At 44.3% G+C, this 25,906-nt stretch overlaps 1 protein-coding gene across 8 annotated transcripts; it reads left to right on the forward strand.

Moving 5' to 3' along the window:
* On the forward strand, window positions 1-24,777 carry LOC121693532 (doublecortin domain-containing protein 2). 8 transcript variants are annotated; one of them, XR_006025530.1, is made up of 15 exons: window positions 1-587; window positions 816-864; window positions 1,529-1,605; window positions 1,868-1,999; window positions 2,117-2,266; window positions 2,370-2,415; window positions 6,006-6,171; window positions 8,579-8,679; window positions 8,970-9,110; window positions 9,375-9,695; window positions 12,729-12,798; window positions 14,752-14,804; window positions 20,985-21,074; window positions 21,197-21,333; window positions 24,604-24,777. XR_006025530.1 is itself a non-coding variant. In XM_042073008.1 (15 exons), the coding sequence occupies exons 1-14, from the start codon at window positions 292-294 to the stop codon at window positions 21,291-21,293; spliced, it is 1,764 nt and encodes a 587-aa protein (XP_041928942.1). In that variant the 5' UTR covers window positions 1-291; the 3' UTR covers window positions 21,294-21,333; window positions 24,604-24,777. The 8 variants fall into 8 exon arrangements, 7 of the variants coding, with proteins under 7 accessions (XP_041928942.1, XP_041928943.1, XP_041928945.1 ...); XM_042073008.1 differs by having other exon boundaries at window positions 21,222-21,333; XM_042073009.1 differs by lacking the exons at window positions 21,197-21,333; window positions 24,604-24,777 and having other exon boundaries at window positions 9,375-9,583; window positions 9,647-9,695; window positions 20,985-21,173.
* The last annotated feature ends 1,129 nt before the right edge of the window (window positions 24,778-25,906 follow it).

Consider the following 25,906-nt stretch of genomic DNA (forward strand, 5'->3'; position numbering starts at 1 on the left):
TTGGAGACACCTTAAACAACATCCAGATTCGGGTGTTTGCTAACGTTAGCCTCTCAAGGAGTAACGGTACTGGGAACAGTAGGATATTCTATCTTTTTATTCTAGGGTAATAACGGACACCCCAGAACAGTGCACCTGATATGATGCTACTCTCGGCTCGGAACATACAAACTCATAAGATAACGCAGGTTCCATAGTTTTGCCATTTGACCTCTATGGTTTAGCGAATGAAGTGGCTAGCTAACGTTACAAACTGGCTAGTCAGTTAAATTAACAGTAACGTTACAAACAATGTCTGGCTCACCAGGTAATCTTATGGCTCGGCGCCCGCAACCTCCAACGAAGACCGTAGTCATGTACAGGAATGGAGATGCTTTTTTTACTGGGAGGAAGATTGTCATTAACCATCGCCAAATGTCAACTTTTGACAGCTTTTTAAGTTCAGTAACACTTGGTATTGAGGCACCATTCGGAGCCGTGCGAAATATTTACACTCCACGGGAGGGGCACAGGATACTTGACATGGAGCATTTGCAGCATGGGGAGAAATATGTGGCAGCTGGAAGGGAACGTTTTAAAAGGCTTGAGTAGGTCACTTATACTTGACATATCTCGAATATAGATAGATACTTTTTAAACATTGGCTAGACTTGCAATCCATACATGTATCTTAGTAAAGTTAGTAAAGTAGTCAGTATCTTGTGAAATAATACTGAAAAATGCCACTGTTAATGTAACCCAATGAGGATGTGCACTACTATCAGTAGTTTCCCACTATTTAGAAGTGGTTGCTTGTTATTTCTTTTCAAAAATAGATACCTACAAATAACAACGAAGAAACCGCAAAGAAAGAAAAATGAACTGGTAAGGAACAGATGTGTAGGCAATATTGGGAACAGTGTTGTTGTCATTGACAAGTGGAATCTAGTGAACAAAGTCTCCAAAAGTTTGTTGTACAGTAGTTCTAGGAGGAGAGGAAAGCTGGCTGACAGATGAACTTGTTGATGCTCTTGAATAAATTGAACAAGCCTCAGAAAATGTTGGGAATGTTGTGTGCTAATATCACATGAGTGTACCACACAAAACAATCTACATTATAGATCTGCCCTCTACATTATAGATGTGAAATTGCATATCTAAATTTCATAAATTGTCCAAACTGGTATACACCTAGTATAGAGATACAGATCTGAGATGAGAGACTTTCTAGTCTCTTCTTTCTAGCCTCAAGGAACATTGAGGAGCATTGCAAGGAGCATTGGAAAATGCTTTGGCTGATTAAGTCTGTTAATTCTTAATCTTTTAGGCAGGCATATGAGGTTATGGATGCTTGTAGACTGCTTTTACCTTGTCTGTGCACAGACTGTGTAAATGTCAATCAATAGAAAATAATTTAAGCCAATACTAGACGTTATTCAGGCGATGTTGCACTTTTAGAATCTGACAGATGTGTTTGACAAATTAGATGATGTGACACTGACTTGTCTATGCATGTCCATGGCAATACCCAGTATGTGTTATTTCACAGATTCAGCCTGTAGTTCACAGCAAAATAGTCGTTCCAGCTCGTTGGAGGAGAATCATTAATGAGTCATGCACCATCCAGTGAGTCCTGATTTCATCGTCACCATACAGTTACTTATTTATGCAGTTCAGTCCTAAGTGTCACATTTCATGAAAGCTGAAGTGAAAATATTGCTAAGGGAATGCATTTTAGAGAAAGAATAGCCTGTGCTGAGTGAAAGAAACTTTTGAGTCTGCCCAAAACTGAGCCTGCAAAATACCCTCTCACTCCCCTCTGTAGCTATGTGTCCACAATGATGTTGAAAGACTGCACCTCAATGTCACATATGGTTATATTTTGTAGTGTTTTTACCAATGGAGATATCTTGGTTCCACCAGCTCGGATACTGATACCAAAGTACACTCTCACAAACTGGGACAATGTACTGGCCATGGTAACAGAGAAGGTACATCTACGCACAGGAGCAGTATACAGGTGAGTTCTGTGAATACTTGTGTGTGTTTATCTAAGGCTGCCATGAGTATCATAGGAGTTATACTACTGTGCATTCCAATTGTTTAAGCACCACATGCATGCATTTCTTCAAAACAGGTTATGCACATTAGACGGGACTCCTTTATTCAGTGGTACAGAGCTGGAGAATAACCAGTACTACGTGGGTGTGGGGGCTGAGAGATTCCGACACTTGCCATATTTCCAGTGGGTTCCTAACAAAGCAGTTAGTCGAGATATGACCCAGGGGTATGTACACCTTGTGATTTGCTTTGATTTTGATTGGCAGTTTTTGTAGTTTAGTTGACACATTATTCCATCTGAATTTTATTGTATTTTTTTCTGTCTACAGTGATGTTTTACCACCACTTAAAAAGATGAAAGCAGGAAAGAATGTTGTAAGTATTACAGGACACTGTTACATAGTACACAAAAGAGGATTCATTCTTGAGCAAGTCACTAGTTCTGGCAGTACAGATAAACAATCATTTAGATTGCATTTCAGTGTAAACTGCTGTTTATGGACCATCCGATTTTTGAAATCCTGGGTTGAGAGAAACATATCCTCTGGCTTTCACGTTGGACTGTTTGTTGTGCGGAACAACAGATTGTTGCAAGATATACTACCTGCTCAGCATTTCAATGATGTCCCTGCTCGACTCGCACAGTGGTGGTGTGCGATCCGGATTGGGACATTCCCTTCATCAATCACTGTCTGAATGAGGCATAGAGTTCCTCTCACCTTGCTCTCAGATGGCTAATCCTAGTGCGATGAGCCAGGGGCCGCTTGATCAAGTGCACAGACTTCGACTGGGGGGAACAGATTCACCGGTGCAGCACAATGAAAAGGCTCACACACTCCCAAAGAAGGGCTAAATTGTATTGTGATGTAAGTGTATATCCAGCCTTCCAGGAAAGGAGGAGAAAGAGAGAGAGAGAGAGAGATGAGGCTCCCAGTCTAACCAGAAGTGAAGGACAGAACGTGCAAGCTCTGCCAGATGATTGAGAACAGGCCGATGCGAGGGCTGTGACAGCTGTTAGTGGTAAACATGAAAAATGACGGGCTCACGTGACAATTTACGTGACAACAGAACGCACACATTTCACAATCCAGGTAGTATTTTCAGATTAGTTTACCATGCTCCATCAAGTTGATTGAAATGTGGAAATCGCATCATCTTCAGGGGGAAATGGTGAGAGGGGATCTCATTAAATTCAATTACGGACTAATCTTCATAGTTTTTACTTTGTTTAACTAGTCAGTGCCAGTCATGCATTGTGATTGGATTGTGACAGGGTTGTGTAAGCACCAGCTGTCCGTATATTCCGTATATTTAGTTAATACTCAACTCTCATGTGTGTAGCTCATTGATAAAGTTACATTATTTTAATGTAATTTAATGTCTGATTTTCTTTAATGTCTGTCAGTGTATCACTGCTGTAATGACATTCATTGGAAAGCATAGGACCAGATCAGTGAAGTATGAACCAGAAGGGGGAGACAGAGACTCACCGATGCCTGTGGTAATTCATGATGTCCACAAGTTATTCTCCTCATGTCTACCAGTCTCCTGTGTGCATGATGTCATTGTGCATAGTGTGGAGAGGGGGGAAAAAAATAGAAGAGCACCAAACCCCAGCCTACACGGCTGTGCATCGCTAATTGTGAGGTGAGCCCAGAGCGACTGTGTGAATTATGGGATTGAGTGCCTCCCTGGCAGCTTGCGCCATAAGCGAGGTGGTATATCAGGCTTGGCACACAGCTCCAGACACTGAATGCCATGGCACCGGCAGTCGGTGAAGTCACAGATGAAAGCGCCGTCTTTTCCCGTTGGCAGCACAGATGCTGAATGCAGAAAATGCAGTGGAAGGCAATCTTGCAGAAAGAAGGAAGGAGAGGAAAGAAGAGAGCAAGAGAGAAAAAACAAAACAACAACCACTGCACAAAAAAGACTTTATCCTGTCACTCGCAGTCCATTTAACACCAGTCTATAGTGTATTGTAGAGTCTGAAGCAGGCACTGGAAATAGTCAGCTGAGTTGAAATCAACATCTTTTGACATTACTGGTACCTCACCTTTTGGTTCCTCCTCAGTGACCTCATGCCTTGGGGAAATAGTGATGATCCCAGGGTGATGGGTGGTACATCCGCCACCCTTACAACCCCTCTCCACCCCCACCCCCCATGCACTGCCCCGCCCAGCCAGGCACCGGCAAGAGTGGCTGGCTGCCTGGCTGATATTGCAGGCAGTGTCCATGTCTTCATGGCCGACTCCCATGGCTGCTATCATATCACCGCGTCCTCCCCGTGACTCCTCCGCGCTGCCACTCGAGAGGCCCGGAGATGACACGCTCCCCCCACCACCCTCCTCGCTCCGAGACTTCTCACGCTGATTCCAGCCAGACTCGCCGGCTGCCCGGCAGGATGCTGTGCCGGAGCGGAACACGGAAGACGAAGCCATGATCTCAGCTTTTCCATCTCGGGAGTCGTTAATAGGTGCACAGTGGGCACTTGGAGACACTGGAGACACTCGGTACCCTTGCAGCCAGGGCACCAATTATGCCGGTTTCACCTCCTTTATCTAGCTCAATCTTTGTGACCCCCCCCCCCCCCCCCCCCCACACACACACACACACGCACGCACACACACACACCACCTCATCATAATGCAGAGTGTTTTTTTTGTTTTAAAGGTCACCTCACTGTTAGTGTTACAAGTTTAGCTAGTGCTCACTGCCTATGTGTGGCTTTGTGGCCCTTTTGTTCCTTCAGCTTGTTAAGACAGCAGAATTTTTATGAAGTTGTTTTCAACACAGGCTATGTCAAATACACCCGCTGAACTTATTTTTGTTGCCTTCGTTTTATTTTTCTGTTGCCCACCAACAGCTGTTGGAAATCAAAAGGATGTTGGACAGAGCTTGCCTTTGCATTATATAAAAAAAAGAAAGAAAAAAAGAAACAAGCAAACAAGTGCTATTCCCCAGAAACTGTGTTAGCTGTCGTGCAAGCACTATTGCCTACTGTGTGTTCTTGTGGAATGCAAAGATCAGTAAACTGCCCCCTAGCCAGCCTCTCCACTGAGTCAACTAACAGCACGGCAGCACACTGCACTCACATAAAGAGAGGGAGAAAGAGTGGAAGAGAGAGAGAGAGAGAGAGAGAATCCACTCCTCCCGTGAAGGAAGCGCCTCACCTCACTAGCTCCAGTACACAGGAGATGAGCGGCAGGTTCCAGAGGAAAATGGCCTTTTTTGAGGGAGCATTAATTCAGATGTATACCCAGCTGTCTGCACGTCACTCTCAACTCATCTGCCCACTGTTTTCTCTCCTTTTCTCTCTCCATCTCTCCTCTCTTCCCCAAAGCCCCTCTCTTCCTTCCCTGTCAATAGCTGCCTGGTGTCTGCCAAGAATAAGTTATTCTCTGGAACTCCCCTTCCCTTTAAGTTTGTTTGGATTCTCATTGTTTGATCTGGCTTGATAAATAAGACAAATGCATTTAGAAATTCATGGCTGCCCCATTTCATCAATAAATGATTAGTTGGTGGTGCTCTCCTGTGATTGATAGCTTGTGCTCAGGATGTATTGGAACCAGATGAATTCAATACAGTGTAAGTCGCAGGGGAGCTGCAAAGCATATCAGCTCATGAAAAATTGAGGTCAATGGGGGAAAAGAATATGAAAAAAGTGGGAAAGGGAGACACATGTTTTTTTGCGTATCTGTGTGTGTGTGCCCATGGTGTGTGTGCGCACGCAAATGTGTGTGTACATAGTGTGTGTGTGTGTCTGTGTCTGTGTGCCGGTGTGTGTGTGAGTATGTGTGTGTGTGTGTGAGAGAGAGAGAGAGAGAGAGAGAGAAACCATTTGAACACAGGAGAGACAGCTTTTAATTCAGCGCACTGTGTTTAACACCAGAGGCGTGTGACATTGTGAGGCTACAGGTTGTGAGCTTTAATTGTGGGTGCTCTGTCTCTTGTTTACTGTACCGTAGGCTGCAGATTGCCCAGCCCCGTCCCAGGGAGAGGAGCCGGAGCAGGCGGCCAAGGGGCTCCAGGCCCTGCTGAGCGGCCGCAGTGGCTCCCGCTTCTATGCCAAGTCCCAGGCAGCCAAACAAGCGCCAGAGCCTTCCAGAAATCCACCTATTTTCTCAGTGGGGGGTAAGCAGTGGAATTCTATACTGTAGATACATCTCCCTGCAGCAGCTGTAGGCTTGCTTTGCCTCTATGTTGCCAGATTGCTGTGATATGAATTGGACCTGTTGTTTTTGTCGAAGGCAGCATTATTTTCACCGTGTGTGTGTGTGTGTGTGTGTGTGTGTGTGTGTGTGTGTGTGTGTGTGTGTGTGTGTGTGTGTGTGAGTGAGTGAGTGAGAGAGAAAGAGAGAGAGAGATATAGAGAGGGGTATGTGGTGTTTTTCTTTGTGTGTGTGTTGTGTGTGTGTGTGAGAGAGAGAGACAGAGAGAGAGGTGGGGTATGTGGTGTTTTTCTTTGTGTGTGTATGTGTGTGTGTGTGTGGTATACAGCAGAGATAACAAGGGCTTGTGGTAGGGATTACTTTGAATTCACAAGCTGTTCTCCAAAGACTACCTGCATCAGGGGAACGCGCAGCCTGCCTTCTAGAGAATCTAGCTCTTCGAGGTGCATATTAAAGCGAACACGACTTCAAATACCATCAAGCACTCTAAATCATGGATGAATTCAATCAGGGAATTTTGTAGGAAATGTATGCGGGAAGCCTTGTTAACAGTGCCAAGAAAAACAAAATGCTCCAATTTTCTGCTGATGGGGAATCAAAACTGATCATGAGTAATTTATCGCAAACAGAATAAAGGCATCAGCGTATAAAGCTGACATTCTAACATGTTATATTTATAATCATAATAATGTCAGTGACAGTTTTTTGGAGATCTACCCAGAATCATTGGGGCTGTCAATTGTTGAAGCTTTGAGCTTGTCATCTTGCATTTGTTGTTTATGTATGTTTGTGTTTATACAGTATGTTTGTGTGTGTGTGTGTGTGTGTGTGTGTGTGTGTGTGTGTGTGTGCACATCCTCACGCACAGAAGCTTCAAAGTAGCTGTTGCGTGGCGGCCGGTGGCTCTCTGCGATACTCTGAGGTCATGGGAGTGAGTAATGGCCTCTGTTCAGGGGCTGGCCATCATTTCACGTGTTAGAGCCGAGCCAGCAAGTCCTTAGTGATGGAGTTGAATTTCCTGCCTCCACGCAGCCTCCGCATTAGTGCCGGCCGGGCTGTCTGCCGCGGCGCTGCGCTGCGGTCCGCGGGAACGGCTCCGCGCCGGTCTCCCGCCACTTCTGTCTTGGACACTTGATCATCCCATGCGGCAGCGCTTCCTTATAAACCCGTCGCTAATGGGTTTTTTTGGGAGGAAAAAAAGAGAGAACGAGAGAGAGAGAGAGAGAGAGAAAAAGAGGGAAAGAAAAACAGCCCTCCCCTTCTGCGGGCCTCCTCTTAAACACATCAGCTCGCCTCATAGGGATAATTAAGCATGCGATGTGGCTGAGTAGCGCTGAGATCACCTCCGAGGGAGCCTGTCTTCGGGCTGCTCGGCGTTAACAGATAGTGCCTCGGCATGAAGCATCATGTGGGGCTAACTGTGCCGCTTGGCTCGCAGGGCAGAAATGACCTATAATATTTGTGCTTGACTGCTTGGAAGAAGGCAGTTTAAAATGGATTGAAACTCAGTGTGGTTCATATTAGTTACGCTGATATACTGTATACTGTGCCTCATGTCCGCACATGTTGGCGTTCATTGACATCATTACTATCCAGTTAATTGGGAATGAAAGTGCATTGCTGGACATGGGTTTGGATTTTGATATTCATTCGTAGTATTACTGCAGTGTAGTGAAGTAGTGCTAGTGGTAACAGCTGTTCATGCCAAATGGTTTTTCCTTTCCTTCCTCCACATGATATATCTGCTAATCTTTGATTTCTCACAAGCCTTGTCTTGTGGCAAAAAGTCAACATGAATAGAGCCTCGACAGTGTTTTTGCTTGGCACAGCATCAGACGGCCAAACTTCCCTCCCGATCCATTGTGACAAGTTCTTCTTTTCGCATTCCCATCGCCAAGCGAGATGCTGCCCGTTTCGCCTATGCAAGCACTTCATTATTATACATCAGCACTTGGCGTGATGCTTGTTGACTGCGCTGGTCTGGTGTGTTTGTGAAAAAGCTGTTATTGTTGTTGTTGTTGTTGCGAGCCTATCAGAAGAGTTAAGCGTCTTTGGCAGCCTCTCAGACCTCATAGTATCGCAGCGTGAGCGGTGGCCAAACTTGTGACAAAGATGTGCGAAAGGCTTCCAGTAGACGCTGACTCTTTATGCCCACTTGAAAGAAATAAAGGCTCTGACAGGATCATTGATCACCTTTGAGATTTGGGGCCAAGAGAGAGCGAGAGAGAGAGAGAGAGAGAGAGAGAGAGAGAGAGAGAGAGAGAGAGAGAGAGAGAGAGAGAGAAAAAGGCGGAGTGAGGATATTGTGGATTGGCAGGCCAAGCTGGCTGCCAAATGGAGAAGAAATTGTGATTAATCACTCTCAACAGCAGATAGCGTGTTCAAAGCCAAGGACAGAAGAAAGGAAACAGCGGGAGCGGCCGAGGTGGAGGAGGATAGGCGAGTGCGAGTGGACCTGCCCATTGATCAGGTGAAGACCGCTCTCTGGATAAATACACACAGAGAACAAAGTGCACCAACCCGTTAAAGGGAGAGAAAAAAATCACTAGTCATCCAATGATGTTAGACACACATGGACAAGCAAGTGGAGTTGATTTCCCTTTTGTGTGTTTGTGGCTGGTTTGTCTATTTTCTCAACTCTCTGGGAACGTTTACAGTAACTTGTGAATAACATACTAATACTACTAATAATATTGTTAGTGAAGTCAGGAATAGCCATATGGATAATGGATGGAACCTTCTGAATCCCTTTATGTGCAGGTCAAAGCCAAGACGGTGGATGAGGAGCAGTGTGACTACCCTCGTCCAGAGAGTGGTGGTAGGAGTCCCATTAAATCTTTCTTTCGTCGGGCCAGTATCAGCAAAGCTCTAAAAACGTCACCGGCCAACTCCAGGGCAGAGGTCAGTGTGCGCTGTCTCCCTGAGCAAGTCTGAGGAGATAGCTCTCACACACTTCCATTCAGAACATTTTACATGACATGATGTGCTTGAAATCTCTAGAGATTCTAAATAATTAATCTGGGTTTGTATTGTTGAGATTATAGAGATACTGGCGCTGAAACTGTTGTTTCGCTCCTATCACTACCAGTGTGTAATAACAGTGCTGATGTGTTTGGCTGCTATAACTACTGGTGTGTAATAACAGTGCTGATGTGTTCCCTGTAGAGCCCAGCCAGTACTTGTGTGACTCCAGATGAGCTGTTCAGTGATTCCAAGCTAACTAATGCGAATGGGAAGCCAGAGAAAGAACCTGTAAAGCCACCAACAAAGACATCTGTGAAAGCACCAGTGAAGGCACCTGTGACACCAGATGAGCCAGCCGGGGACTCTAAGCTTAGCACTGCAAACGGAAAGCCATCGAAAGCACCTGTGAAGGCACCTGTGAAGGCGAAGACGAAAGCTCCAGTGACACCAGAGGAGTCAGTGCAGTCACCAGTGGATTGGCCGGTGGAGTGGCCAGATGTATCACCTCAGGAAGCTACAGAGGTAAGACACTTCACACATAGCACACAGGAAGGCCTTGATTTACACCTCAGCCCCTCCTCTTCCCTCTCCCTTTTCAACTTCATCCCTCCATCCCTGTCCACATCAACAGATCTGTGGTGAAAACACCAGTAGTGGGTGCTTTGTATGGACAGTTATGGCTCTCAACAACAGTTGATGCGCACTGAGGTCGAATAATCTTTAAGTTGAAATAATGTGAACCTCACAACATTAACCTCCAATTGCACACAACAATAGACCGGGATATTACAATGCTTTGCAATTTCATGTGCCTTTGAAATTGGAAGATATCGAGTCTTATTTAAACAATCAATAACTCTCAGCATTTCATTTAATGAAAACTATAATTTCAGACAAAGGCCATTACAACCACAGGGGAATGTTTTGGTGCTGTGATTTTTGCTGTAGTAAGCACTTTAGTAATAAAGATGTTCTTATTGGAGTAATTATTGACTTCGGGGAGCAGTTATTACCTTGTTAAAGACCTCATCAATAGCATTATTCATTGCCTATCTCATTCAGTCATATATGAACACTGCTGAATCAGAGGCTCTATAGATCCTGAGAATGGCCTTGGCTTAATAGTCGGTCATAATTCGCACCCTCCCCCATTTGGATCCAGCTAATTGGTCGAATCATCTTCACCGCTCAAAACTGTTTGATTTACAGTGTCAGGCTAGAGGACCCTTTACAGCTGTGGTGTTCTTGACTCATTCAATTCGTCCTCAACATGTGAGGGCTAATCAAGCCGCACACACTTTACATTCAGGCAGAAAATTAACCCTAGCCTTTGTGTTCGCTTCGCGCTCCTACACAATAAATATTTTCTCATTATTTCCCCATGCCAGGGCCAATGTAATCCATAAACAATGTTTATTCCACAGCATAATAACACATTAAATGGCTTATGAATAGATTCCACTCCTCGGAATGTGGTTTGAATAGGTGTCACTGCATGCTTGGATTGCTGTGTTTACTGTTGTTGCAATTTCTCTTCAGGAAAGCTTGAATTCTTTGAAGCCTACTGAAAAATAAACTAACCTGTGGTTACATAGCTTCAGCTCATATCATGTCTTAACATAAATTTGAAGTAAAAATACAAAAGCTATATGTTTTTTTTATAAAATGTATAAATGTATACCATGTTTAATGATGTGTAGCTTTTAAAGTAAGGAAAGGCAGGATGATGTAGTAGATGGATGAACATTGTTGAAAAAGAGGTTGTTGATATTTGGAGTCATCTTATTGATGTGCCACTGTCTGGTGTTTTTGTAGTCGAACAGTAAATCGTACTCAGGATTAGCGGTTATGTCTCTCCGACCATCTACAGCATCCTCCTCCTGTTTCTCCCTCTCCTGTAATGAATGCTAATGGCTGATAGCTCACTTGAATGCCGTGAATCATACCCCAGCTGAAATTGAATGAAATTGGCCCTTACCAGAGACATACTTAGGAGACACTCTCATTATTTAAATCAATGGTTGTGTGCTTCCCATGCTCTGATCAAACGACAGACTCCTTGAGCCGAAAAATAATTGAAATGGTGATTTTCTGTGGTGGCCGGCTAGGCTGGTCTTAATTGGGATGCAGGCAGATAGACCCTGTGATGCAGGAACCGGCCGTAATGATCGAGACTCGCAGACAATGCCGAGGCCGGGGAGAGGGAGACGCTGGCCGAGGAGAGATTAAAAGCAAACAGAGGACCATACAGTGCGTGATCAATTGCACATGTTTGTTACCGAGGGTGACTCGTGTGATAATTGGCAGGAGGGACCTGCGGGGCCCCACTCCTACAGTCGGGCTTCCATTCAAATACATGGATATAAATGTGTTTATTCCTCAGCTTATCTGAATGATAGACTGTTGCTTTGTCCTCATGTGTTACGCCTAAGGACAAGAGACAGCAGTGGCGGGAGCATAATAAACAAGGGTAGTAATGTGTATATGCCGGCGTCATTTTCTCCTCATGTTCTGTTTTGGTTTTAATAATATTGGCTTACTTATCAGTCAGTCAGCTAAGCATTTTTTCTTAATTAATATTGTTAGATATGCCAATGCGACCAGGGATGTTTGATCAATTGTCTTCCTCTTCCACAGAATTTTGTGATAAAAATCAAATAGTTATTGATCGGCCCATTGATCTTCTCCCTTTTTGCCAATGCAGTATCTGTTCATTTATCTTCTGCTGTTTTCTGGCTACCAGTCTCCAGCTTAGGTTAGCTGTTTCGAAGCCCCCGCTCACACGCAAGGTCAACTATAATCAACCCCAGACGATGTCACTGGCTTCTGCAGCAAGAAGCACTCCTCCTGGCTTTTAGTCTCACCATTCAATTACTGTTTATTATCTGGTGGCTGGTCATTAATCAGAGGGAGATGTTCTGGGATTTCTCACCGGGCCATTGAACCACTTAGAAAAACAGAGGTTTATTATCTTAGTTTCATGGCCACAGACGCTGCAGTGTTAAAATCTGGTACACAGGATCCACTGTGCTGTGTTTTTATCTATCTGGTTCCTTTCTCTGCACCCCCCCCCCCCCCCCCCCCCCCACCCCCACACACACACACACACACTCCACCCTGACCAGTTAGGTCTCATTCGTCCTGAAGCATGACATCACTTCCCAGAAGCTGAATGGGCGCCAATGTACAGTATGTCTTCCTATTAAGCATGCCATAGCACATATTATGTTGGAAATCAGATAGAATTACTGCTGTAATGCTTTGCCTTTGCCCATAACCATTAGATTATGATTCAGCCATTAGATCTTAGCTAATAAGGACAGAGCTGTGACACACTGCTGTAAATATGTAAATCACAGCCCTGGAAAAAAAAAGTTGTTATGCCAGGCTGGATCGGGTAAGTTGGTAGCTTGGCTCTGCCGGTGCCTCTTTGAATTTCATGAATGATGTGAGCGTTATATTTACACAAGCCTTAATGTGACTGCTAAAAATGCTGTTTTAAAAGCAATATAAATGGAACCAGATCAAAGTGCCAGATTCTGATTTATGTTCTAGGAGCCGAAAGTGGAGCGGCGAGCGTCAAAGCTGTTCGGAATACGGACACGGATGTCCAAGTTTTTCAATGGTGAGTTCATCAAAGAGCTGTGGCATTGCAGCCCAAAGTTCCCGCAGCCCCGGCGAACATGATACATGCATAAAGAAACCACTAATACACTCCGTGTTACCAGCTTCCCTCCCATGTCACCAGATCCTCATGTGCCGGGCTAACATCTGGGAGAGCTTCCATACATTATAAATACCATCTGTCTCGAAGGTTACCTTTCCATTCCTGTGCCTTGGTTTATTATTAAGTACACCTGTACGCTGTGTGTTAGGCCGGGTATTCCATCAGCTGCGCAGAGACGCACACTTTTCAGTTTTGTTGGTGCAAATATGAAAGAGGCTGGTTTGGTTTGGACCCTTCGTCTCTTTCATTTGCGCAAAAGCAACACAAACGCAGAAAAAAAATGTTCATGTTTTGAATGTGGTCCGGTAAAGACGTGATTTGTGTACCGCGGAGGAAACGAGACGTTGCCGAGAGGTGTGCCTGGAATGCTGGATACACAATTTACTCTAACAGGTTCCAAAGAACAAGATGTTTTGAGGGACAGGATGGAGGCTCTGCCAATCTCCGTGTCTGAATTCCACTGGGTGACTTAAGTGAGAGGGATGGGGTTATTACTGCACTAAGCCATGGCTTTTTGGTCGGACACCAGAACCTATCCTGTAGCCCACACTCGCAGCAGGGCTCCCTATTATGTAGAAGCAAGGTATCAAGCCAAAGGCAGAATTTATATTCAACACCCCGTCAGAACTGTATTTCGGCTTTTCTGTGAATATTGAGCCGGGCCAAATTGGCACCCTGTGAATATTGAGCCGGGCCAAAGTCTGTCACGCGAAATCCTCCATTTTAGGAAGTTGATATAGCAGTAACAGAGTTTTAAATTTAGGATACTTGCTATGCAGCGAGCTGTCGTTGTAATCTTTCACCGTATGATACAGGCTGTCACACAGCGCTTGAGGCTCGTATCGACTTTCTTCTTATCTGATGCATGTTCATCTCAGTGTTGTGTATTCTAGTGATGTCCCTGATCAATTTTAATGAATGTGCTGCTCCCCATATGTTTACCATGAAACGGAATGAGAAAGTCCATAGGGTATGGGAAGCTTTTTAAATATTCACCAAGTGTCTGGGCTTTTGGCATTGGCAGAAGTGCCTCAAATGATGACACCATTAAGATCACCCATTTCTTATGGAAAGTGTGAGCACCCTAAATGCTGTGTTACCACATAGGGGAAGGGGTGGTGGGTTGGATCGCTATTTATTTTGTTTGACAGCACAATTGATCACCACTAATGCCATTGATTCAAGACATATTTTAAGGCAAGCAAGGAATCTTAAACTTACCAGGGAGAAAAAAACAAAGCAAAAAACGTAAGGCTTATGTCTGCTTTTTATCAAAATGTATACCACCAGGCCAGGTTTTCCAAAACCACATGGCGCTTTTCCAACGGGTGGAAACAGGAAATCTGTCGAATATCTGCTCTTGCTTTTGTTCAATTTGAAAAAGGCCACTCGTCAAGAAGGCTCTCCTTCAAAAGTTATTGAAAAATATGAACAACAAGCTTGTAATTTATGGTAACTGTTAGCAGCCACTGCTGCGAGTTGTAAACCATAGTGATTGATCTCAGACATGAAGATGTGTTCAGTCATGTCAGAGTCGACCCAGCTCTGTCCTGCACGCACACATCACATACATGCGGCGGGGTAGCCGGCCCTGTCATGTTAAATTATACGGCACACAAGTTAATGAACAATGAATTTCCGTCTTCTCCATGGGGATCATACCTGAGTGATGACCTTTACGGAAGCCTGATTTTTACTTTTATTTAAATGTAAATTATCTGTGTGCGCAACGGTTTCGCTCTTAAAGATGGGGATATTTATCAAAGTGGGGCCTGCTACTAGCGTGGTGATGTGATCCACTGGATATTTCACATTTTTGCTCCCTTAACGATTTTGTTGCTTGTGTTTTAGACAAAAACAAGAAGGAGACGTCTGCTCCAGAGTCGGATGCCATGAAGCCAGAGGTATGTCCACAGCTGTCAGCATTTATTATGTTTTGATTGTATATTTCATAAGCCTTTTATATATTTTACAATGTGGGTTATGTGAAACCGTTATGGTGTATGCTTTGGAAGTTGGAAGTCTTCACCACTGAACCTCGTCACTGACATATATAATACAGTGCATGTTACTCACGCTTGAATCATCAGCTCCAGTACATTTCATGTGACAGTGCTTTTGAAATTGGGCTCTAGTGCAGTGCAAATAATATCCTTGTGGATTTGTGAATACCCCTGAGAGAGAAGACATTTGTTAAGTATGACAAAGTTTAGAATTGCACGTTTTTATGTCTGCCCATTTATCATACACATGACATTATTCGCCTTCAAAGCCACTCTTCCCGCCGCCGTAGCTTCCAACGCGGACGAGAGATAATACGTTCCAAAGACGCCGCGTGGAGAATCTGCCATTGTGATGTGCAGAGAGGGGAGCCGTCTCCGTGTGATCTCGGGCTGCCGCTGGTCTGATGATGGAGCCTCTGTGAAGTGCACCACTGCCCAGTTATACATTAGCTTTGATTGCCAGTTTGCTCTGTTCGCAGCGAGCTTTGAACCGCGTCTCGAGATGAAAGCCAAAGTTGTCCAGTGTGTCCACTCTTGCAGCAGCTTCATATTTGCTTCAGGCGCCATCAAGGCCTTCAAGAGTCTTATCCAGGCTTGGGGAGGAACATTATGTATAATTTATCATACAATGCCTCTCAGACAGCCCGTTTCTGCTCCATTTTAATTTGATGCCATTTTTACTTCTCATGTTGACAGAATCAATGATCGACCTATTTTACAAGGTAGGCCTTTTTTGCATTTTATGCACTTTGATATTGGCAACCCTGTAGTTCTGAGTGCATCACCAACACTTGCGGTCTGCTCCCTTCCACACAGAAAAGACCGCCAGTCCTGTCGCAGTCACAGCATAGACACCCCCCCTCCTCGATCACTGAGACCCCTGGGTGCAAGATGAAACTGTTTTAAACTAAATAAAAATGTCTGCATCTTGACAGCCCCGCAGTGGATATATAGCCTCTTATTTCAAGAATATATTGCATAATTATGCATTGTTATGAATATTGCATGGACTCTCACAGTAAGCGTGTGGTAAGTTGCCTAATTGCAGGGATTAATTATTAAGAAGCAAAGGTCTTGAGTGGGCTGCAGAGTAGCACTTTTGATGAATTATTTTTTGTAGTTTTTCTGATGAATTATTTTGGGGGGTGCTTTTGCCACATCAGCATGCAGGGTGTGCAGCAGAACTCCTCTTGAAAGTCTTGTCACCCCCAGAAGAATAACTACGATGATTAAAACCAGTAGAATCAATTAATAACTTACTGATATTGGAGTGGATCAGAAATTACACATGGTGCTGGCGGCCATGGTTCTTTACAGCACAGAGGCAGGATGATTTGTTAAACATGGGCCATCGTTGACCTGTAGGTCATACTTTAATTCCTTTTTAAATTCACTTCATAACATGAGTAGAAAATGCAGAACAATACAATGTTGCCAGAACACCCACTGGTATACTTATGTTACTTCAGTGTGCAAGTAAGCCAGACGATCAGCAGCTAGCCTTTGAGGATGTTTTCTTTATTAAAATACCTTTGATAGAGTGCTGAGTACCGTTAACTGCAGATAAAGTTAAATCTCAACTTCTATGAATAAGTTCAAAGAGGCAGTTTAATAGTCTATTCCAGTGTTTCTAAAACCTTTTCAGACCAAGGACCACTTAACCAATAAAAAAAAAAAAACACGGACCACCTAGCTAAAAAAAAAAAAAAAATAGTAGACCTACTTTAACAGTAGTAACAATATTACACAATAGGCCTACTCACTGAACCACCTTGTTTATTGTCTTTGCATCTTACTTACTGTGTCAGAGGATTCATATGATTTAAAGTGCTGTAGCTTACATAGGCAGTGTTGCAGAACTGTTTGGATTTACATACAAGTTGGTTCAATATTGCAAACAACTCATCAAAATGATATTTCACTATGTTCCTGTAAAACATGTTTTTTTTTCCTTCTGTAAATACACTCTGTACTGTATATCCAGTCTGAAGGTTTATGATATGGCAGCATTAGGGAAAGGAGAATGATGCCAAGGTTTGTGAAGCCCTTCCCTCACAAGGCTTCACAAGAGTGCATCTGTAAGAAAATGTCTTTTATCTGCCTTCACCCATGATCAAGCCTGCGTAGTACTGTAAATAAAAGATTGATAGCCAGCCAGTAACGTGTGTGGCCTGTATGATGCTCAATCAGTCAGACATGGGAAAGAAGCCCCCCGCCTCTCAGCCACCACTTATACATAATAACCAGTACTCTGCTCATAATGTAGCCTAATGGAGGTGTTTGTTTCTTGCCTGTGTGAACAAGAAATGCACACTAGTGTTGCCTTGCTGCATCTTTAGACAGGTACTACATGTGGTCATTTTGTCTCTCCACACTGGAGGTGATGCAGTGCCCTTGGCCTACCCAAAACATCAAGAAATTAGCTCTATTTTGCATTATGCTAAGCTAGTTAATTCCTAACATAATAGTGGCAATGGTTGTTAAGGATATGCAGGAAGGGCTCTTTAAAATGTCATGTGTCATGACAAGTGTTGCAGACCAGAAAAGGACATTTGTTGATTTGGACATTTAAAGTGTTAGAAATAATAGCAGATTACTAATACAGTTACTTGACAAGAAAGCAAGATGGTTGAAGAAACATATGAATTCAGTTCAGTTAATGAACTTCTTTGCTCTCTGAATGAATTTTTAAATAGAAACACTGCTGCATTGCGTATGGGCAATCCACACCAATAACCTGACGTGGTCAATTGAATGCCTTTTAGATGAAAGCTTTGCAAAACAGCAACTTCATATTTTCTCCGTTGCTGACATACAATTAGACATCACTCGCGATAGCTGGTTATGCAGGTTCTTGTCTTTAATGCAGAACAGTTATGGACTTGCAAGTCGGCTGAATGCATCGTATTACCACACACACTGGAACATTTCCTTATTGACTGCCAGTTTACTCAGTGCTGCGCTCTTTAATCCTGGTGCATAACAGCCCTGACTGTATTACACTTGTTGTATTCTACCGATCGCCCCCACCCCACCCCTTTGTGCTTCAATTAAGCTAATAAGTCCAATGTGTACTAATAGGTAGCAATCAATTTATTCTTTCTTGCCTTTTGGTGCCTTGACCTCATTAGCAAGTGCAGACTTGCAGTTATTTCAGCTCAATGAAATTGACTTAAAATTGTATTAATTTGAATGCAAGGCTGTACAAGCTGACCTCAAATGGTTAGACTGTGCATTGGGATTTCTTTGTCATGCATAAGCAAATAGCGATGCAGAATGCTCGGAGGACCCCAAAGCACTCTACTCCTCAGCACACTGTCAATGTAGTCCTGACCATTATGAAAATTACCCAATTATCTGAGCTGGGTAAACTTTGTGGTAAATATTGTAACTCTAAAAGGTGTGTGCTTGTATACAAGCACTCTCATTTGTGCCTCCCACTTATTCCTGTGTGTGTGTGTGTGTGTGTGTGTGTGTGTGTGTGTGTGTGTGTGTGTGTATGTGTGTCTGTGTGTCTGTGTGTCTGTGTATCTGTGTGTCTTTGCGCGTGCGTGCGTGTGCATGTGCTGTAATGCAAGTCAATTAAGTCCATGTGTGGAAGAGAAGGTCTGTATATGTATATGTATGTAGCGCCACTGATTGAAAGAGACAACAGCAACTGCTCCACTATGTTCAGCCAGGGGCTTAGATATGATCTATATTCACTTACAGTAATTCAGCAGAAAGCTGCAGAATGTGTAAACTGCCTCTGATTTCATAAGTAGCTCGTGCACATAATGGTGTTGGTATGGGTAAGATAAGGACACAGCACAGAAATAGAATAGCAAACTCCGTTCCAGGAAGTGCATGCCACACACTGCAGATGGAGATACTGTATGACAAGTACTGTATATCCCAAGTGCCATTGTGGAGATGAATCATGAAACAATTTAAAATGATGATGCTGCATCTAGAATAATTACTCAGTGAAGGGCATGTAAAGTGCTGAGTAGGAGGACAGGGAGTTATTGCCTCGTCACACCTAGCTGACTGGATTTTGACGTGTACACGCTAACATTATCCATCCAAAGGGGTGGATGCTTTTCCTTCTGCTGGTAAGCAGACCCCTCCTGCTTGCTTATGCATGTGTCTGGTTTAGGCCCCTCTCAGGATTTACATGACAGCTTTAGAGGCTACAGCCATCCTCTGGGGTCCAGGGAGAGAAAGTGAGAAAGATGGAGAGAGAGAGAGAGAGAGAGAGAGGGGGAGAAAGAGAGAGAGAGAGAGAAGGCTACTCAGCAGACGATCCGTAGTGCTTCAGGCCCCTTTTTAGCACTGACATCATCTGGAGCCACCAGGAGGCCACTCATGTCTTTTCTCCACACAGCCTTTCCGGTTAGTCCCTGTTAATGGCTGGAGGCTGAGGCTAAAAGCCCCCAGTGGCTGATAAGAGGCAGGCAAGGGAGCGGCACTATCACCGGGGGGGGGCCTACTCGGCTGATTGGGCTGCGCTGAGGAAGCGGTCTAAAAATAAAAACAAATGGAAAAATCCCAGATGATATCATCTGACCGTGTGCTTGCTGACTGCAGAGACTGGTAGCCTGGCAGTGGGGATGGTGCTTTGGAGACTTAACACAACCTGCTCCACCCTGTGAGGAAAATGTAGTGACGCCGTTTCCATCAGGAGGAGGATAGAGGGTCTGACAAGGCTGTAGAACTTGTGTTGATATCTAGTATCAGTGGACAGAATGTACAGTACACCAGCAGCTTGGATACAGAGGAAAGAAAACGGCAAAGGAGTGAGCTCCATTTGAACTCAACTAGTCAACTATTTTGTCTTTATTTATTTATGACCTCGAAACATTAGATCACATCGAGATGTAAACATCAGTGTTAAAATGAATATGCAAGGAAAACAGTTAATAATTGAAAAATGGCCTTTTCACCCACACCCCTATCTGAAGGGAGAGCCAATGATTCCCTCTGTCTGTGTTCATTCCTCCTCCTCCTCCTCCTCCTCCATGAGCTCCCACTGTCCCAGCGTGCCCAGGCTCATTGTGTCCCCAGTAAGATGGATGCCCAGTTTTGTGGGGGCAGATGGCCATGATGCCTTCGTGTGTACACACAGGCCACAGATTAGCATCCCGCCTGGCTGTTGCGTCTGATGAGGCTCTGTTCGGGGAGGGCGAGCGAGCGCCTCATGATTTGCATGTGGGACGTGCCACCCCAGCTTTGTGTGGCGGGTGGCCATAGCACTGCGGGTGTTTTTTTTTTCCTAGTCAGGGACGGGTCCAGAGGGCAGTCCTACATGTGAGCCTTTCAAAGCAACCTAGGCTCTGTTCCCACGACTACCCCGCTGTTTACCATCATTTCTGTATGACAATAAGGTGTTTTTTGTTTTTTGTTCGTTTTTAATAGTGTGGAGATATGGTGTTGGTGGCCTTGCATTTCAATGAAAGAGACTTCTTTCTCTCTGTCCCTGGTGAAGCCTCAGTTGTGTTTGACTGATGTTGTGCAAAGTTGAGTCTCAGCTTTTGTGGAAAGACCTGATCTTTGTTCTTGGTGATGGTCTGAATAGATGTTTTCTTTTCAGGCGTAGGCGATGCCTACATTTGCAATTAATCATATTTAAACCTCTGATACATATTTGAGTGATCCAAAATCTGTTTTACATAATGAACACCCATGTCTTTTTGATGGATTCATTTCATTTCATTGCTGTGATAAAGTTTTATAATGGATATCATTTACCTGCAACATATGCGGACCTCTTTGGGAGATCTGTTTCTGCGGTGATCATAAGGCAATAAATCACCTCAAACATAAATTATGACTGCAAAGTCACTTTAGATTTCCTGTGAGGCTGCATATGTAAATCCAGTGAAGCAATGATATGATCGGCATAAAAAAAATCACCTACTTTAAGTCTCCTCATATCTTCGCTATTACCTTGGTTTCAGTCATGACACGCAGCTGGAATATTGTCCTTTATCTGTTCCTATCAGATGTAATGAATGTACTGCCCCAAAGGTGAGGCCGGTAATTGATTAAAGGCCGTAATGTTTTTCGCCTTGGCGCGTGGACGTCGGGGGAACATCAAAGTCCCGCGCGGCCAAGCTTTATTTCCCAGCAGTTAATGAGGAGACGACGGCTGAGGAGAGTGCTTCTGGGTCGCAGTGGGAACATGGCGAGGTGAGGTCACTTCAAAGGCGCGATAATGACGGATTAAGTGTAAATCACAGCCACGTTTTAGGCGCTCACATAACAACTCACTGATCTCTTGTTTTTTTCCTCTCTCCTTTTTTTATAATGAGAAAAATGGATGCCGGCTCTTGTCAGGTGAAATGGAGGATTTGTCCAGAATGTCACGAGATTGGTGACAGTCAGTTGCTATTCCATGATGGGTTTTAGAGATCTTGTCTTGGAGAATTTATTCTTGTGTGATACGGAGGTGAGATATTATGAGCAGTTCTGCAGTAATGTCTGTTTCAGAACTAGTCAGTTTCAGAATGTCAGTTTCACAACCATGCTGTATTTGTTTTCTAGTGTTTTCCGTAGTGTACAATTCCAAGGATCAAAAATTTCAAGGGGTGGAAAGTGTGTCACCCCTGTGTCACAAATCCAGCATCTATTATAAGTGTCGACCATCAGAGAAGAGGATATGGATTTTACCCATAATGCCCCTCTTCATTGTGACCTTTACCATCTCTCCCCTTTGCCATTCTAGGGCCTCTTCCTGGGTTTATGCTGAGATCACTTACCTGCAGATAGAAAGCACTTAAGCTCATGAGTGGGCTTGTGGTGATTTATGCACCTGTACGCCTTACTGAGTGCCTGTGTGTGCAGCCTACTTCTGGAGGAATGAGGTGTCATTAAGCAAAAAGAGCTGCAAACAATTTCATGTAAAAAATGATATCGTCCACTTTAAATGTGGAATCACATTATGCCACCATGTTGAATCTAAAGTGGATGAGCTTGTTACTGTTGAGAGGAAGGCACACTGACCACACACTTTGTTTTGGATGACGTACCATGATTTATGTAGCCATCTCTGTAATTGTTTCTCTAACACAGTGATATGTTACTGTAATATTTATTGACTGGATGGAGCCAACAAACACATGTTGTCATATCACAGTGCAAGGCTATCATGTTCGGAACGTGCTCAGCCCCCATTACACATTTAGGCCTTCTTGCAATCTTCCAGTGCATCATGTAGTAATCCTGTTAGCAGTCTTAACCAAACAATACCGCCAAGTGCCCTGCCCAGTGTCTTCCCATGCACATTTCCTGAACCTCTAACCGCCAGCTTAGATGCACTGGCTAATTCATCAGCGCACTGGATCCATTCGTTCTGGCTCTTTCTGAGTTGCCATGGCTGACACTAAAGCTGAAGTAAACACATCTTTATAGTGTGTGTGGCGAGCGAGCAGTGTGCTGGACCCCCACGTGACTGACCTCATCGAGCGGCGTGGGCCGAGAACGAGTGGAGAAAGGGATTAAACATGGCCGCCCCCCCCCCCCCCTCCTCCTCCTCTCCCCGAGCGGGAAATCACCTCTCATTCTGCTGCGGGCGCTGAGGTGGCGCTCATTACACCTGGGCTCTCCCATGTTTAATTGGCCTCATTAAGTGATTAACTTCGCAAATTTACCTCTCGCCTCAAGGGCACATCGCCGAGCGGCAGTAGATCAAGCTGGCGCTGCCTCCCGAAGTCACTCCATTAAAGCGGGAGCTCGGGTGTCAGCACAGACCCGGAGTTTAAAGGACAAGTTTCCAAGAGTGGTCGCTACTGTCCCCACTAGCCGTTACCTCACTCTCTGACCCAAATAAACATACGAGTGGTGAGCGTTGCAAAAGCAGCTTCATAATCTGCACTGTGTGTTTTGAGAGTGATGGGATATACAGTATATTACTGTGTGGAAGACACAATTGGATGAGTTGAAAGAAAGCACGGGACAGTTGAGAAACTCAAGGCATTTATTCTTTAATATTGTACTTCCTTGTCCTTGGGGAGTGGAACAAATAAAGAATAGATGAAAAGCAAGGGCTGTTATTATTTTTCCTGAAAGTTCACTTTAAGTTGTCATCATTGACTCGGTGAGAGCTGCCGTGGGCCCCCGTGACAGATTAATGAAATGCCAGGTAAAGTGGCAATTTAACCGCCCGCTCGCATGCTCACAGGCTGAAGGTCCGGCTGTCGGGCCTGGCTTCCTCTTTTAACGACCGCCGGCCACGGCTTGCCGGCACCGGCAGCCGGACGGAGAGCGCGGGGAGTGTACAAATTGGACCCATCATTTTTCATGCGCACGGTGACATCCCCCGTCAGCCAATTCCACTCTGATAGCCTCTCTCAGGGATCATTGATATCTGCATTAGAGACCTTTGTTAAAGGTCTCATCTAAATGCATTGAAAAATGCCCGGCTCTCCTGTGTACTTCCTGCTGAAGATGCAGGTGGTCTCCGGCTTGCCGATCTGCCTCGGAATTGCAGACTTGGCTTTGTCTACATTAAGGTTAGTTTCGGAGGCGGGAGCAGGCAATGCGGTGTCACTGAACTTTGGGGAAAACAAGTGTGTGTGTGTGTGTGTGTGTGTGTGTGTGTGTATTGGGGGGGGGGGGGGGGGGGAGGTGGAGTTGGGGAGGAGCAGGATGACAACAACATCAACAGCAACAGCATGCACGGCAGTGGCTGCAAATCCAAGAGCTTCTGCAGGAGCTTGCTGACAACACTCCGATTTGTCAACCTGACTTGTGCTCTGACACCCTGAAGCAAATCAGTCCATCAATCATTGTTTGTGTCGAATTTATTCAATTTGATTGTGCAGACATGTTGAAGTGGTTGCTCAACAACCAGAATGTTTTTTTTTTTATTATGTATTTTTAAATTGAAGGCATACAGAAAATGCCTCAAAATATGGCCCTTGGCTAAGGACTGAAAAAAAAAAGAACAGAAACACACCAAGGCTTCCTAAAAAAGCGCCGCATCTTACACACAAATGGATGTGTCTGAAGTGATTTTATGCTACTTCCCATAAATGTTATTGGATGAATAGACATGATCTGAAGGTACGGTTAGGAGTGGGAACAGCTTTTATATATACAGTTCTATCGACTTGCCAAGAGGCCAGTGTGTAGTCGCAAGAGTAGATTTCCATTTAACACAACACTACAGACGGACTCCATTTAAAAGCTCAGCCTCAAAAGTCTCGCCACATAGAGCACTTGCACTTCAGAATTGCTTCGGAGTGAACTCTGACTCGCGCCTCAGATCCTAAATGAGTCATTTGCTATTCTCGTCTCTCTTTTGCTCAGGGCTGAATGAGACACAACAGAATTGATCGAGTTGTCGCCAGCAGAGCTCGGCCACTGTCACTGTGCATTCACCGCTCGCCACCGCAACAAGCTTTTGGTCCAATGTTCAATTTTCCCCCCTGATCAAAGAGCCTCTTGTGCTTGGAGAGGTCTGGCCCATACACTTGATTTGAAATTACCCCAATACTGCTCTTCCCCCTGAAACATTTGCTTTTACTATTTTTTTTTACTCGTCCTTCTCCTAACAGCTATTTCCAGAGTCCACATAGGTGTGCACTTTTTGGGACAAACACATGGGCAAATGCAGAATTCTGGCCTACAGCCTTAAACACTTCTGTGTGTTGTCGACCTGGTGAGTGAAAGCAATGCTCTCTCTCTCTGTCTCCTCTCTCTGTCTCTATCACTGCAGTGAGAACCTGGCCCAACAACAGTATCGGTGTCATCAAAACGTTCCCTCACATGGTGTCAGATGATTGGACGTATGCTCGGCAGACATCTATTCAGGACAACAGTATCTGTGACCAACTGTCACGGGAGTTGGAAATAAAACAGGGGCATTTGGAATGCTCTCACTCGTGTGATACTTCATTGTGTCATTTTTGGAGTCAAGTTGATTGAAAATGGTGTCCAGGAAAATAAAAAGCATTTTTTGTCAGTGTCAGGAGCCAGTAGTCTACATTCAGGGTTATTTATTTTTGATCTTCACATAAGAATAACATCATGAAAATAAAGAAGCTTAGGCTTCAAGAAATTTTTTTTGTCAGAATACTGAAGATGGGAATGGCACTTAATATATACCGGTAAGCAGAGGTAAATAAAAAAGAAAGCAAATAAACAGATGAAATGCCATACAAAAGCAAACACACAACACACAAAAGCCCCTTATCACAGAGGGATAGAATGAGAATTCAGTTCTGGGGTCATGGGCAGAAGAAATGGGGTCTTTATGCAGAGAGTGCCTCTACACACATTGACACACACACAAACACAAACCCATACACACATGCTCGCACACAACACTCCAAAGCAAGGCTTTTACTGCTATTTTCGACCCATCATTATTCCTCATAAATCCAAAACTAGCCCAGACCACTGGCTCTGACAGCATGACTGATGAGTTTGCCGTCGTGAATGTCAAGAGAAATGGTCTCCCGCCCCTTATCTCGCCATTTCTCATTGTGTGTGAGACTTTGGGCTGTGTGGAGAAATACAGCCTTTCTGATGAGCCTTACTTGCCGATAACCCAGGGCATTCTGACATACTGTCAGGTGTTAGAGGCAATGGGGGAGAGGGGGTGGGGGTGGGTTCAGGTACACCAGGTCTCAATTTGGAGCCCATGATGAATACAAATCCCCCCCACACATTTACACGACTGCTGAGGAGATTGGGAAACACGGACCAAAAAGACGTAATCATGTTAAATGCCACACGTTCAGAGATATGCAGCATGTCTATTTCAGATATTACCCCCCCAGAATGTCTCCTCGGGGATATTTGAATATTGATGCGAAGGTGTATGTATGTCTAGCTGGAATTAGATTGAAGCTGGTATGATGTCCATTCATGTCATGTACTGTATGTAGCATTTTAGCTATTTTGAACACCGTACCAACACTAGAAATAAATCTAACCATAGAAAAGAATTTCAGTTCTAGGGTTATTTAATTGAAATAATTCATTTTACTGTCATGTGATGGTGAAGCTTACCATTA

Source organism: Alosa sapidissima, chromosome 19 (genome assembly GCF_018492685.1).
Source record: "Alosa sapidissima isolate fAloSap1 chromosome 19, fAloSap1.pri, whole genome shotgun sequence".
Lineage (NCBI taxonomy): Eukaryota > Metazoa > Chordata > Actinopteri > Clupeiformes > Clupeidae > Alosa > Alosa sapidissima.

Bases quoted from the DNA above. Each gene is read 5' to 3' on its own strand.
- LOC121693532 (XM_042073005.1), top strand. From the start codon at position 292: ATGTCTGGCTCACCAGGTAATCTTATGGCTCGGCGCCCGCAACCTCCA. The intron at 2,416-6,005 runs GTAAGTATTACA...ACTGTACCGTAG, and splicing joins TGAAAGCAGGAAAGAATGTT to GCTGCAGATTGCCCAGCCCC. The intron at 14,805-20,984 runs GTATGTCCACAG...GGAACATCAAAG, and splicing joins CGGATGCCATGAAGCCAGAG to TCCCGCGCGGCCAAGCTTTA.